This window comes from Salvelinus namaycush, chromosome 19 (assembly GCF_016432855.1).
Source record: "Salvelinus namaycush isolate Seneca chromosome 19, SaNama_1.0, whole genome shotgun sequence".
Taxonomy (NCBI): domain Eukaryota; kingdom Metazoa; phylum Chordata; class Actinopteri; order Salmoniformes; family Salmonidae; genus Salvelinus; species Salvelinus namaycush.
In genome coordinates this window covers 40030926-40045980 of record NC_052325.1, presented here as the reverse complement: position 1 = coordinate 40045980, position 15055 = coordinate 40030926, and the positions used below count along the sequence as shown (strand labels likewise).

The 15055-nt window shown below is 39.8% G+C and overlaps 1 protein-coding gene across 2 annotated transcripts; it reads left to right on the top strand.

The window, feature by feature from the left end:
- The first annotated feature begins 2389 nt into the window (after positions 1-2389).
- Positions 2390-14436, top strand: LOC120063841 (uncharacterized protein C7orf57 homolog). 2 transcript variants are annotated; one of them, XM_039014155.1, is made up of 9 exons: positions 2390-2502; positions 2732-2784; positions 3019-3189; positions 3423-3528; positions 4087-4183; positions 4779-4858; positions 11893-11931; positions 13458-13549; positions 13946-14436. In XM_039014155.1, the coding sequence occupies exons 2-9, from the start codon at positions 2748-2750 to the stop codon at positions 13957-13959; spliced, it is 636 nt and encodes a 211-aa protein (XP_038870083.1). In that variant the 5' UTR covers positions 2390-2502; positions 2732-2747; the 3' UTR covers positions 13960-14436. The 2 variants fall into 2 exon arrangements, with proteins under 2 accessions (XP_038870083.1, XP_038870084.1); XM_039014156.1 differs by lacking the exon at positions 11893-11931.
- The last annotated feature ends 619 nt before the right edge of the window (positions 14437-15055 follow it).

Below are 15055 nucleotides of genomic sequence, written 5' to 3'. Positions count from 1 at the left end.
GAGGAAGTAGCCTTGCAACTCACTGTAATTAGAGGACCATTACAACATCATTTCCTCTGCGCATATTCTCACACCAGCCACCTAGTTAGGCGGTCACCTATGATATTTGAATTTGAAATGTATTCATTTTCAGTAATCTCATATCTGTATTGCAAAACATGCATGTAAGGAAAACATTATAGCCTATGTTCAACAAATTCTCATTCATGAGACTTACATTCAAGAAAAAAATCCCTGAATAGGATACTTTAGACAATACAAGGAGCCATTATATATAAAACCTTACACCTATCAAATCGTTTAAGATCAGAGAAGGGAGGAGATAAATATGTATTTTCATCTGCTGCATTGCAATCGCCTCATACGAACCATCCTGATCTCGCGAGTTTAGCGAAACAGAATGTGAGCTGGCAAGATCAGGATGGCTCGTACGAAGCTAAAATGTCAAGCCCATTAATGGAAAATTTGCCTTTGAAGACTAGGAGTAATATATGTCTAATTAGAAAGTCTTCAAATAATAAAGAAAATCAAATATATATATATTTTTTGTTATTGAAATGATAAATATATATAATTTATATTGGACTAGCATTGGACTAGCAACTGAAAGGTTCAAAGATCGAATCCCCGAGCTGACAAGGTGAAAATCTGTCGTTCTGCCCAGTTAACTCACTGTTCCTAGGCCGTCATTGAAAATAAGAAATTGTTCTTAACTGACTTGCCTAGTTAAATAAATAATATATATATCTACATACCGGTCAAAAGGTTGGACACCTACTCATTCTGGGGGTTTTCTTTATTTTTTACTATGAAATAACACACATCGAATCATGTAGTAACCAAAAAAGTGTTAAGCAAATCAAAATATATTCTATATTTGAAATTATTAAAAATAGCCACCCTTTGCCTTAATGACAGCTTTACACTTTTGGCATTTTCTCAGCCAGCTTCACGAGGTAGTCACCCGAAATGCATTTCAGTTAACAAGTGTGCCTTGATAAAAGTTAATTTGTTGAATTTCTTTCCTTCTTAATGTATTCGAGCCGATCAGTTGTGTTGTGACAAGCTAGGGGTGGTATACAGAAGACAGCCCTATTTGGTAAAAGACCAAGTCCATATTATGGCAAGAACAGCTCAAATAAGCAACGAGAAATGACAGTCCAACATTATTTTAAAACATGAAGGTCAGTCAATCTGGACAATTCAAGCGCTATGATGAAACTGGCTCTCACGAGGACCGCCACAGGAAAGGAAGACCCCTCTGCTGCAGAGGATAAGTTCATTAGAGTTAACTGCACTTCAGATTGCAGCCCAAATAAATGCTTCACAGAGTTCAAGTAACAGACACATCTCAATATCAACTGTTCAGAGGAGACTGCGTGAATCAGGCCTTTATGGTCGAATTGCTGCAAAGAAACCCCTACTAAAGAACACCAATAATAAGAAGAGACTTGCTTGGGCCAAGAAACGCGAGCAATGGACATTAGACTGGTGGAAATCTGTCCTTTGGTCTGATGAGTCCAAATTTGAGATTTTTGGTTCCAACCGCCATGTCTTTGTGAGACACAGAGTAGGTGAACGGATGATCTCCGCATGTGTGGTTCCCACCATGAAACGTGGAGGAGGTGTGATGATGCTTTGCTGGTGACACTGTCAGTGATTTATTTAGAATTCAATGCACACATGACCAGCACGGCTACCACAGCATTCTGCAGCGATACACCATCCCATCTGGTTTGCGCTTAGTGAGACTATCATTTGTTTTTCATCAGGACAATGACCCAACACATCTCCAGGCTGTGTAAGGGCTATTTGACCAAGAAGGAGAGTGATGGAGTGCTGCATCAGATGACCTGACCTCCACAATCACCTGACCTCAACCCAATTTAGATGGTTTGGGATGAGTTGGACCACAGAGTGAAGGAAAAGCAACCAACAAGTGTTCAGCATATGTGGGAACTCCTTCAAGACTGTTGGAAAAACATTCCAGGTGAAGCTGGTTGAGAGAATGCCAAGAGTGTGTAAAGCTGTCATCAAGGGTGGCTACTTTGAAGATTCTAAAATCTAAAATGTATTTTGACTTTTTTGGTTACTACATGATTCCATAGGTGTTATTTCATAGTTTTGATGTCTTCACTATTATTTTACAATGTAACTTGCAAATGAAGTGCTGGGTGGATTATTCATAATTTCAATATCTTTATTTTCATTGAATAAACAGTAAAACATTTTTTTGTTTTTTAAATCTCAGCTCTGATTGAAAGGAATTTCACATCCTTTCTGTTTTTAAACCCATTCACGACAAGCGGTTCTTGAACACGTCCCTAAAATGTCAACGTCCCAGCCCTGTTTCCATGGTAACAAAACTTTGGGCACAGTCTGTTGGGCACAGTCGGACGTTTGTCTTGTCACTCGTTGCAAGCTAGCTCTAAACCCATACTCTCGGTTTTCTCCGCGCTCTTTGCCAGTGTCCAGATTTGCAACCGCTGTATAGCAGGAGATGTAAGTAATGTTTTGCAACGATTCCTGAACATCACACCGCCTTGCTAGTTACCCACACTTACATCCATGTGCTTAAACGAACACCTATACTGTTACTGTTAGCTTGCTTTGAACTAGCTAATGCTAGCTGGCAACGCCTTATTGCTAAGCTAACGGTAGCTAACTGACTAGCCATTTGGCCAGCAGTGTTGGCAAGGATGACAAATGTGTTGCGTTCTTTTTCCATCAGAAAGACCACATTCGACATGGACACTGACACAGATCACCGACAAAACAACGATGGCAAGTAACTTACAGAGGGTCTTCAAATGTGCAAAGTTGACCCACATTTATTTTTACAAATTAACTGTTACCGTTATACTAACGTTAGCTGTGAAGGCCCAGTACTATTTGGCTAGTTAGCTAGCTACATCTCAAATGCTAAACGAGCATCTCTAAAAATGTACCAGGTGAATGTGTTAGTTGAAGTACCTAGCGAGCTTGAAGCGAGGCATAAGATTGTGTTTGTGTTTTTAGACGTTAACAATGGTGATGATTGTTCAACAAAAGCTGCCCCGACCTCCCAGATTCCTGGGCTGTCTGAAGATGCTAACAATGGTCCTGAGGAGAGGAGTAAAGGGCGCCGTACGGGAGTTAATGAGTCCGATTCTGCTTATACTAAACTGGCTAAACAAGGAGGACAGAGGGGTAAAAACGATATTCTGTTTTAAAAAGGGAAATATCACAATTATCTATCCTTTCATCTGTGGAAATAAAGTCAGATAACGTTATATCTAGCTATCTGTGGAAATAGGAAAATGACACACCCATCCAGATAATTGGAAGGATTGCCACACGAGACTACTGACGTTAGCTAGCGAGCTAACTCGCAAATAGCTAGTATACAAAATGGATAGCCAAGTTCTTCTCATCATTTACAGGTTTATTGTGGCATGAGGAGACCAACTTGGACACCAAACCTAACTCTGCATCTTACAAGGCTCCTAACTGGTTTTCTGGTTCTCCAAAAGCTAAAGAGCAAGCAAGGTAAAGGCAAATTAAAATGAGAGTAATGACAGTGTGGAATAAAAAAAAAAATGTCTTTGTGTTAGCTAGTAATTTTATGGCTACTTGGCTAGGCCAAGTTGAATTGTTTGCATTAATCATGCAAATTGCATATTTGTTTGTGGTTGTATGGCATGTACCCTATTGTAAAACAGGGGTGTGTTCAGTGTATTAAACGTTTTGCTACGTTGCGTGATGGTTTGTACCTAATAACACGTTTCCCTCAAACAGTGCACTTTCCTTCAACAGCCTTTGTATGTTTGCTCCCTTTTGGTGGTTGTGGCGAAGTGTGGTCAGATCAATATGGGTGTGGTCACCATTTGAAAACTCATGCAGCACACTGTAGTGTATACACGATCACCCTCTGGGCCACCATTATCATCACAACATTCTTCAACTGGTCGTTCAGAACAGCACCGTCTCTGTCCGTCTCCGTTGTATCAAACATTGCACACCGTTGAGTCCTGCTGAACGCAGCCCTGTTATACCAGATAAGTCTACTAGTAAAATGGGTTATTTGTCCATTTTTCTTTCTTCCAGCCCAACTGAGAGTTTCCAAAACTACATGTCAACTAATGCTCCTTTTGGGAGTGATAATAAGTCAACTTGGGAAAGGGACTTTGATGACAAAGAGAAGGTGAAGGGAGAAATCCTTGCAATTTCCTAAAACAACTGTAACAATATTACACCCTCCCTATTGTGCCACTATAAATTGAGTTTATAGTTTATTCTTAGGTGTTTGAAGTACAGTATGCAGACAGACCTGTTTAGATCTAGATTTACTGATCTATTTCAGACATTGACTTTTTTTGTCAGCATTATATCACCTGCCTAGTATCATGAAAAGCCTAATGTTTTTAGTGCAGTAAAATAGTATTAGCTAACAAGGAATAGAGTTCTCAGACTAAACACCTACCGTATCCTGAGAACTTATAACCAACCACTTAACCACCATCTTTGGCTATGTCCACCATTGTTGGTGAAATGTATTTGGTTAGCATCAAATTGTCACTGACGTTTATCATATTTAAATTATTCTAGATTTATAAGATTCCTCTCTTGCAGTTGCATGGATCGAGTAGAAAGTGACCTAGTATGTCCAATAGAGGCTGAAGTTGCCAACTGAAATAGTGTGTTTCATCTCTTGTTGAATACATCTTTCATCTCTGTTCAATCCTGACGTGATTCCAGATGATAAATGACTATTCAAGACACTTTGTTTTTATTTTCAGATATCTCCCAACAGCCAAATGGAGAACTTGTCCATAGCATCAGGAAAGAACGAAGAGGCAGCAGGCAATTTCAAGAAAACGTGAGTACGCCCTTTGAAATATTTGCACCAGATATCCACAAGATGGCAATGTTCTATTTTTCATGCACAGCAGAGTTGTGCCTCTCCAGACAGCTTGGGCAACTTGACAATATGTAACTTTATTATAGGCTCAAACTCAGTCATATACATTCAAATAATCAATGTCAAATAGAAAGAGATTTCAAACACATTACTTCAGTATGTAATTCCTATTGATTGTTAATGATAGGGGATTATTTATACTGTGAGAATACAATGAATGATATACAGTGCCTTCGGAAAGTATTCAGACCCCTTGACTTTTTCCACATTTTGTTACGTTACAGCCTTATTCTAACATTTTATTAAATCGTTATTTTCCTCAATCTACACACAATACCCCATAATGACAAGGCAAAAACAGGTTTTTAGAAATTTTTGCAAATGTATTAAAAATACTAACTGAAAAATCACATTTACATAGGTATTCAGACCCTTTACTCGGAACTTTGTTTTAAGTACCTTTGGCAGCGATAACAGCCTTGAGTCTTCTTGGGTATGACGCTACAAGCTTGGCACACCTGTATTTGGGGAGTTTATTCTCTGCAGATCCTCTCAAGCTCTGTCAGGTTGGATGGGGAGTGTTGCTGCACAGCTATTTTCAGGTCTCTCCAGAGATGTTTGAGCGGGTTCAGGTCCGGGCTCTGACTGGGCCACTCAAGGGCATTGAGACTTGTCCCGAAGCCACTCCTGCGTTGTCTTGGCTGTGTGCCTAGGGTCAAGGTCTTGTTGGAATGTGAACCTTCGCCCCCAGTTGGTGGTCCTGAGTGCTCTGGAGCAGGTTTTCATCAAGGATCTCTGTACTTTCCTCTGTTCATCTTTGCCTCGATCCTGACTAGTCTCCCAGTCATCGTAGGGATGGTGCCAGGTTTCCTCCAGACGTGAGGCTTGGCTTTCAGGCCAAAGAGTTCAATCTTGGTTTCATCAATCCAGATAATCTTGTCTCTCATGGTCTGAGTGTCTTTAGGTGCCTTTTGGCAAACTTCAAGCAGGCTGTCATGTGCCTTTTTTACTGAGGAGTGGCTTCCGCCTGCTCACTCTACCATAAAGGCCTGATTGGTAGAGTGCTGCAGAGATTGTCCTTCTGGAAGGTTCTCCCATCTCCACAGAGAAATTCTGGAGATCTGTCAGAGTGACCATCGTGTTCTTGGTCACCTCCCTGACCCAAGATCCTTCTCCCCCGATTGCTCAGTTTGGCCAGGCGGCCTGCTCTAGGAAGAGTTTTGGCGGTTCCAAATTTCTTCCATTTTAAGAATGATGGAGGCCACTGTGTTCTTGGGGACCTTCAATGCTGCAGAAATTCTTTGGTACCCTTCCCCAGATCTGTGCCTCGACACAATCCTGTCTCTGAGGTCTGCAGACAATTCCTTTGCCCTCATGGCTTGGTTTTTGCTCTGACGTGCTCTGTCAACTGTGGAACCTTATATAGACAGTTGTGTGCCTTTCCAAATAATGTCCAATCAATTGAATTTACCACAGGTGGACTACAAGTTGTAGAAACATCAAGGATGATCAATGGAAACAGGATGCACCTGAGCTCAATTTTGAGTCTCATAGCAAAGGGTCTGAATACTTATGTAAATAAGGTATTTATGTTTTTTATTTGTAGTAAATGTGCAAAAATGTCAACCTGTTCTCGCTTTGTCAATATAGGGTATTTTGTGTAGATTGAGGATTTTTGTATTTATTTAATCCATTTTAGAATAAGGCTGTAACGTAACAAAATGTTAGTCAAGGGGTCTGAATATTTTCTGAATGCACTGTATAATATTATAAATATTAAACAGAATTACTATTACAGTCATTTTGCCAAAATGACACAACTTTTTTTTTACTGTCTTTTGGATATGACTTCAGGACCCCTCCCACTTGAATTGCAGTGCCGCTATTGCACAGGGTTTCTGTTTGGCAACAAATGCATTTGATCAGTTTCCTAAGAACAAATTATTGGAAAACTTGATATAAAACATTTTTTTTTTCAATATCATGTGTGTTTGGGGTTATTGTCAAGTTTGTCTCCTGGCAGAGGCAACCAGATTTTGGGGCAAAATGTCCTGGTACTGGGTAAAGTTCATAATGACGTTGACCTTAACAATTGCCGCAGGACTAGTGGAAGCAAAATAGCCCCATAACAAGATCCACCACCGTATTTTGCAGAAGGTAAGGGAGTCTTTTCTGCTCATGCGTTCTCATACAGGGGCTCCGATAACTCTCTGAACGCGGAACGAGGGAGAGCTCGGTTTTGTTGTTTTGAAAGTGTATTGAAAGTCTTAGTTCTTGGATCCTGCGATGCATTTGGCATCAGTTTCTGGGACTGCTAGTCTCTGTCTAGTGATCCTGCCGACCAAGGACTGGTCTAACAAGCTATTTGGTGTAGCAGTTAGCCTAGCTGCTAGCTTGATTTTCTTGAGGGCTTGAATGCAGCTCGCAATGCGGTTAGCCATTGTGGCTGGGGCCATGGATTGTCCCGTGTTTGTGGCTGTCTAGATCCCTGCTGTTTGTTTTCAATCTTCCCTGTGACCTGCCCTGTCTGGAACTGTGAGGAGTAACAGCGTATCCTACATTTCTAGCTACCATGACAAAGACCAAAGCCAGTGGGAGTACCGTTAAGGACAGTGGTGTCTCTCTATCACACGTGAATGAAAGCGTTCTACAAGCAGTTGTTACAACAACAAGAAAATAGCTTGTGTTTTGTCCAAATACTAGTGGATTCTACTAATAAAAGAATGGGCGATCTGACCAGAGAGGTCCAGGACCTGAAGAACAGTTTGCAGTTCTCCCAGGGTCAGCTCGATGAGTTGAAACAGGAGAACGGCAAGATGACAGCAATCAGTAAGTCATTGAGAGAGGACATCAGTTCTGTGTGTGAATCCATGATAACAATGACGGATAAATCTCGAGGGACAATCAAGGCAGAACAACATGGTTGTGGTTGGAAGAGTCTGAGGACCAAGTGAGGGAAATGATCTCTGAGAAATTCAAGATGGACCCCAGGAAGATTGAGGTGGGGCGCGCCCATATGACTGGAAAACCCACCACCGGCCCAGATGACAGGCCCAGGCTGATAGTGGTCAAGTTCCTGAGGTTCTGTTCTGGATAGAGCCAATAACTTGGGAGGACCAAACATCTTCCTCAACGGGGACTATCCTGAAGCTGTGCGCCAGAAGAGGAAAGAACTTATCCCAGCCATGAAAGCTGCCAGAGCGTGTGGGGACATTTATTACATCCGCTATGACAGGCTCATTGTCCACCCTCCCTCCCAGAAGCCTGGAAGAGATGCTTGAGCCAAGCCTATGGGTTCGTAGCTTCAACCCCGCAACACACACACACCAATTGATTAATGGACTGCTTAATGTATATATGTTTTTATCTTGCTTTGTTTGCTCTTTTCAGTATTATGTATATCTCTGATAAGCTACCCAGGAGCTGAAAATAGCCCATATTTATAGATGTAGCCTTAGAAATAAGGTTCATGAAATCAACTTGCTAACATCAGATAACATTCATATATTAGCCATTTCTGAGACTCACTTAGGTAAGTAATTTGATGATACAGCAGTAGCAATACAAGGATATATAGAAGAGATAGAAATGCTTATGGGAGAGGTGTCGCTGTATATATTCAGACCATATCCCTGTAATGCTTAGAGAAGATCTTATGTCAAGTGTTATTGAAGTGTTGTGGTTGCAGGTGCACATCTAAAGCCTTTTCTTGTGGGGTGTTGCTATAGGCCACCAAGTGCTAACAGTCAGTATCTAAATAATATGTGTGAAATGCTTGATAGTATATGTGATTTTTAAACAGTGAGGTCTACTTTCTTGGGGACCTGAATATTGCCTGGTTTTCATCAATCTGTCAGCTCAAGAGGAAGCTTTTCACTGTAACCAGTGCCTGTAATCTGGTTCAGGTTATTAACCTACCAGGGTGTTTACAAACACAACAGGAACAAGATCATCCACATTTATACTAATACTGTAGAACTTTGGATGCAGTGATCACAACATAGTGGCTACATCCAGGAAAGCCAAAGTTCCAAAAGCTGGGACTAAAATAGTGTATAAGAGATCATACAAAAGATTTTGCTGTGACTCTTATGTGGATGTTCAAAATATTTGTTGGTCTGATGTGAACAAGACAGTTAACCCACTGTTCCTAGGCCGTCATTGTAAATAAGAATTTGTTCTTAACTGACTTGCCTAGTTAAATAAAGGTAAAATGTGATTAATAAGGAGCATCCAGACGCTGCACTTGATGAATTTATGAAATTGCTTCTTCCAATTATTGATACACATGCACCTGTTAAGAAACTGACTGTTAGAACTGTTAAGGCTCCATGGATTGATGAGGAATTGAAAAACTGTATGGTTGAAGAGATGGGAGGGGTGGCTAATAAGTTTGACTGCACATCTGACTTACTGCAAATTGAGAAATTATGTGACTAAACTCAACATAAAGAAGAAACTGTATTATGAAGCCAAGATGAATGATGTAAAAAAAAAAAAAAAACTTTGGAGTACATGAAATGAAATTATGGGCAGAAAGACATTCACCTCAATCTTTCATCGAATTAGATGGCTTATTCATCACAACCATTTGAGCCATTGTATTCATGCATAAAAAAACATAATGAAAGAAAAGCATTGCAGGTTTGAATTTTGTAAAGTTAGTGTGGGAGAGGTGGAAAAATTGTTATCGATCAATAATGACACCTCTTGGCATTCACAACTTAGATGGAAAGCTAATGGGGATGGTAGCTGACTACAGCCACTCCTATCCGTCATCTTTAATCTGAGCCTAGAGGAAAGTCTTTGTCCTCGGGCCTGGAGGGAAGCCAAAGTAATTCCGCTACCCAAGAGTGGTAAAGCGGCCTTTACTGGTTCTAACAGCAGACCTATAAGCTTGCTGCCAGCTCTTGGCAAACTATTGGATTTTTTGTTGTTGACCAAATACAATGATATTTCTCTGTAAACAAATTCACAACAGACTTTCAACATGCCTATAAAGAAGGGCATCAACATGTACTGCACTGACACAAATGACTGATGATTGGTTGAAATAAATTGATAATAAGAAGATTGTGGGAGCTGTACTGTTAGATTTCAGTACAGCCTTTGATATTATTGACAATAACCTGTTATGGCTTTTCAACCTCTGCCATATCGTGGATTCAGAGCTATCCATCTAATAGAACTCAAAGGGTTTTCTTTAATGGAAGCTTCTCTAATGGAAAATATGGAAAATGTGGTGTACCGCAGGGCAGCTCTCTAGGCACTCTACTCTTTTTACAAATGACCTGGCATTAAACAAAGCATTTGTGTCCATGTATGCTGATGATTCAACCATACGCATCAGCAACCATAGCTTATGAAGTCACTGAAACCCTTAACAAAGAGTTGCAGTCTGTTTTGGAATGGGTGGCCAGTAATAAACTGGTCCTGAACATCTCTAAAACTAAGAGCATTGTATTTGGTACAAATCATTCCCTAAGTTCTAGACCTCAGCTGGATCTGGTAATGAATGGTGTGGCTGTTGAACAAGTTGAGGAGACTAAATTACTTTGGCATTACCTTAGATTGTAAACTGTCATGGTCAAAACATATATAGATTCAATGGGTGTAAAGATGGGGAGAGGTCTGTCGGTAGTAGATGCTCTGTTTTTTTGACACCACACTCCAAAAAGCAAGTTCTGCAGGCTCTAGTTTTGTCTTATCTTGATTATTGTCCAGTCGAGTGCTGCAAGGAAGGACCTAGTTAAGCTGGCCCAGAACAGAGCGGCATGTTTTTCTCTTCATTGTAAACAGAGGGCTGATATAAATACTATGCATGCCAGTCTCTCTTGGCTAAGAGTTGAGGAGAGACTGACTGCATCACTTCTTCTTTTTATAAGAAACAACTAATGTGTTGGAAATCCCAAATTGTTTGCATAGTCAACTTACACATACACACTTACCCCACTAGACAGTCCTCAAATCCAGAACAATTATTGCATGAAACTCCATTCTATCTCAAATTGCTCAAATAAACAGCTAACCTGTTGTTTTTTCTTAAACAGATAAAGCAACACCTCATGCCACAATGCCTCTCCCCTATTTGACCTAGATAGTTTGTGTGTAGGTATTGATACGCCTCTCCTTTAAAATATTTTTTATGTAGTTCTGTTCTTGTCTATTAATGTTCTGTATTATGTCATGTTTTGTGTGGACCCAAGGAAGAGTATCTGCTGCTTTTTCAACGGCTAATGGGGATACTAATACAATACCAATTTCGACGCCAAACCCACTACTGGTGTGCATGGCCAGAGCTCTATTTTCATGTCATCTGACCATAGCATCAGTTCCAATCCATTATTAATGCCGTTTAACAAACTCCAGGCATTTACATTTGCTGGATGACATGAAAATAGAGCTCTTTGGCCACGCACACCAATGGTGGGGTTGGTATCGAAATGAGAATGAATGAGCAGAAAATAACCCCATACCTACTCTAAATTATGGTGGTGGATCTTTGGCCTTATGTGGCTATTTATATTACTTGTTAAACCAAATCTATTTCGCTGAATTATTGGGCCTTATTAGTATCAAATAATGTAATTTTGAATTTACTTGAATTATTTTATACAGTCATCTTTGCTGATCTTTTTCAAGGGTGTCAATACTTTAGGACCCCGCTGTACAGTGTGCGTACAGATTATTGTTTTATGAGAACAATTTGTGGAGAATTTCAGTAACAGCTAGGTGTGTGTGTGTGTGGGAAAGGGAGCCACACAGAGGAGATGCATGTCTCTTCATTGGCTAGTCTAAGCCCCCCCCTTCTGTAAAATTAGATGTTTTGTATTGTATTCATTCATGGAAGCAAATGGGTGAAGAGAAATGTGTATGTTATGTGGTAAATGTGAAAGTAGACTGTAATGTGAAAAGTTGGTTCATTTTTACCAAGCACAACCGTTTTTATGAGTGTTAATTAAAGCTACACTCCTGGTGTATTTGTGTTTCAGCCCAGCAGCCCCGCTACCAATTGATGGGGCTGAAGAAAAGTAACTATTTTAACATTTACAGACCACTTTTGGATGCAATTCAATGATATCATCAATATAGTTTTTACCATTTCTGAAGCTATACATTGTTAACGAAGTCACTTGTTTAAAAACAATGGAGTAAACATTAGATGTTGCGTTATGAATGGTTAAGACTGTTTTTCTCACAAGCTCATGAGGCAAGTTATGTTATTCAAGAATCAGTAGGTATAAGCCTCATATCATTAATTTTGGTGACCTAAATCAGATACAAATATCCCAGACTGCACCATTTTAAATCTGTAAGCTTCTGGAGTGACAATGTGCTGACAATATTCACTGTGGTAGTCTTGGACCTGGCTTCCGTAGTTCTCATACAATATTGCACTACCCAAAACTTCTCCCCCACACTTTTTAAAGAATGGATAATGCCCATGTGATGTGGCTAATGCATAGAGTTAAAGGACTCCTCTTTGTATCTGCCCCATTATGGCATCTGTGACGGCACGGGTAGTGCCATTAAGGCTATTTTGAAGTAGTCAATTTTCTTCTTCTTTTGTGTTTGAAAAAATACAATGCTAATATTGGTGATTTACCACCAAGAGTGCTGGCGTCCTGAACCAAATCTTGTGTCATTGATTTATTGTGGCCACTAAGATGTTGATGATATAGCTTAAAGAAATTTACTAACCATAGTTAACCCATTTTGAAGAAGTAGACAATGCTCTGATTATTGGTTGATCGCACCCACCCATACGAATCCCCATCCAGTTGACTGCTTAAAAATGGTGGAAGGCCTCAATGGCAATGTCCATGCAAAAACAAGTTTATATCCATGATGAGTCCTCTAACTCTATGGACCAATGCCTACGTGCCTGGCTGCAATGCTGCTCAGAGAGTACAAATGTCCTCACTAGTCGTTCCGCTCAGTTAGCTTTATGAACCAATACATCAACAAACAGATCGCTAGCTTCAAATAGTATTACTCCACAATTCAAGTCATTGTGCAAATGTTTATTTTTTACATTTGGCACCTGTCAGTGACCTGTGACGACTTGTCACACATTATTTATTTAACTAGGCAAGTCCGTTAAGAACATTCTTATTTACAATGACGGCCTACATGAACCAGAGATCTCTCTTCTAAGCATAACATCAGAGATAGCAAATAGTCACAGCTACACAGTCAGTCCATTCTTAGAACCATAATGAATAACAGAACATGTTAAAATTGGAAGATATTGTTGACCAATTGTCAGGGTATAAAAACATTTATTTAATTATTAGCTCGACTGTGTCTCAGAGGTAAGTGTTTTCAGTCCAAATTCAATGTTTGCTGTTGATTTACTCCCCTTCACCGTATCAATATTACCATCAGCTGACTGATTCTCACACTGTTTTATGATTGTTTTATGGTTGTGAGCCCTCGGCTAGATCTAAATGCTCAATGATTTTCATGTTTTGTTTCCGCATTTTGTTTAGACCACATTCCCCCACCCCCCCCCAACCCCACTGTGATTTTAAATGCTTGCCTTTTGGTCTTGCAGATCTCAGAATTCGACCCCTGTCAACATGGGTACGCTCTTGAGCTTCGGCTATTTAGAGGACAAGAAAGGGCCACCCAATACGCATTCATCAAGTAAGTAGCTGTTAGTGACTGTGGTTTGATGTTCCAACTTCAAGATCATTTGAATTCAATTGGCAATTTTGTCTCATTGCTCAGAAGCACATTGACTAACTAATGAAATATTGAATGAATATGAACTCATGAAGTCGTGTATTGATTTTTAGGAGCCAATAAATAATGTACAGATCTACAGAATTGATACATGGGGCACCAAAGTAGAGTTGCAAAATTACAATGCAGGAACCATTCAGACATGATGATATGCCTGTCGACATCAGTCGGGAACATTTTAATCCTGACTTGTATTATTAATGCATTGTTGTCAGTGATCATGTGATGGGACGGCAAATCAAAATGTGTGGGGAAACACACACACACACACAAATTAACCTGTGTGTATCTCTGCAGATTCCAATGAGTAGAAAGGAGCAAAGGCAGTTGAGGACGACTGACTCAATGTTCACCTCCACAACGTTCCTTCACCGGGGTTTGCCTGTTCAAAACCGCATATACTATAGGTCAATTAAAGCAGTTAATTTTGGTTAGAGTTATAGCACTCTTGTTATTCCACCTACGTGTGTGCTTGTTCCAAGAAGTATGCACAATTGCAAAATTAGATTGTACGTTAGTTTGCGCTCACAGACCCGTTCTGTGCCTGACGTTGTTGCTAATGAACTGCATTTGCACTGTAACACTAACTTAATGTACTAGCCTGAGCTATGCTCTTGTTTGTCTGTTGTAGTAGTTTTTTTTTGTTTTGGAATGATGGTTTGCTTTTAAAAGGTGTCTGTGGCTTAGAAGGGCTCGTCTAAAAATGCCTGCTGTTTTGAAGTGTCTTTTTTGTGCCTCAGTGTGGTTGCTATAAAGATTTCTGTTTAAAAATAAATGTGTTGTGCATAGAAACTGTGGACGTGTTGTCATTCTCTTTATGTGCTCAATGAAGCACTCGTCGCCATTTTGAAATGGCATCTAGACATGTATTTGTTGAGACCTGTGGTCTCTACGAATTTATCCTCTTTACCACCGTCATCATAGTAGAAGTTGTTCTACGGATGTAATTGACACAGGATACAAAGTGAATATGAGAAATAATCCACCCCGTAACGCTTAAACGAATGACTAGGATATGAGGCATATCAGAAAAAAAGTTGTTCAAATAATGTCATAATGTATTTTATTGATACACACACGTAGTCAAATATTTGTACACACTCAATTGCTTTCGAACCTGAATGTCATGAGATGCCCAGGATTCTGAAAATTACATTATCGTCTAGCTCACGTTTGAAAACTTGTCAGGACATAGAGATGTGTGTTTTATGTAACTTGAGTCCACCTGGCAATTTATTTGCATGGCCATTTGTATTTTACACAACTGAAGTAATTCATTGTAAAAAATAAAATAAAAACTATATGTAAACTGTGTCTATTCAAGCTCTTTGGATCTGAGCCAAGTATTTGTAGCGTCTGTCAAAGCATTTGTTTTAGATCAGTTAGAGACCAGACAGTCACTGCTCC

What these genes read in the sequence shown, in the direction of transcription:
- LOC120063841 (XM_039014155.1), top strand. Translation starts at nt 2,748, where the DNA reads ATGGACACTGACACAGATCACCGACAAAACAACGATG. An exon ending in AAAGCTAAAGAGCAAGCAAG is followed by an intron (nt 3,529 to 4,086) that starts GTAAAGGCAAAT and finishes TCTTTCTTCCAG; the next exon opens with CCCAACTGAGAGTTTCCAAA. An exon ending in GCAGGCAATTTCAAGAAAAC is followed by an intron (nt 4,859 to 11,892) that starts GTGAGTACGCCC and finishes TTTGTGTTTCAG; the next exon opens with CCCAGCAGCCCCGCTACCAA.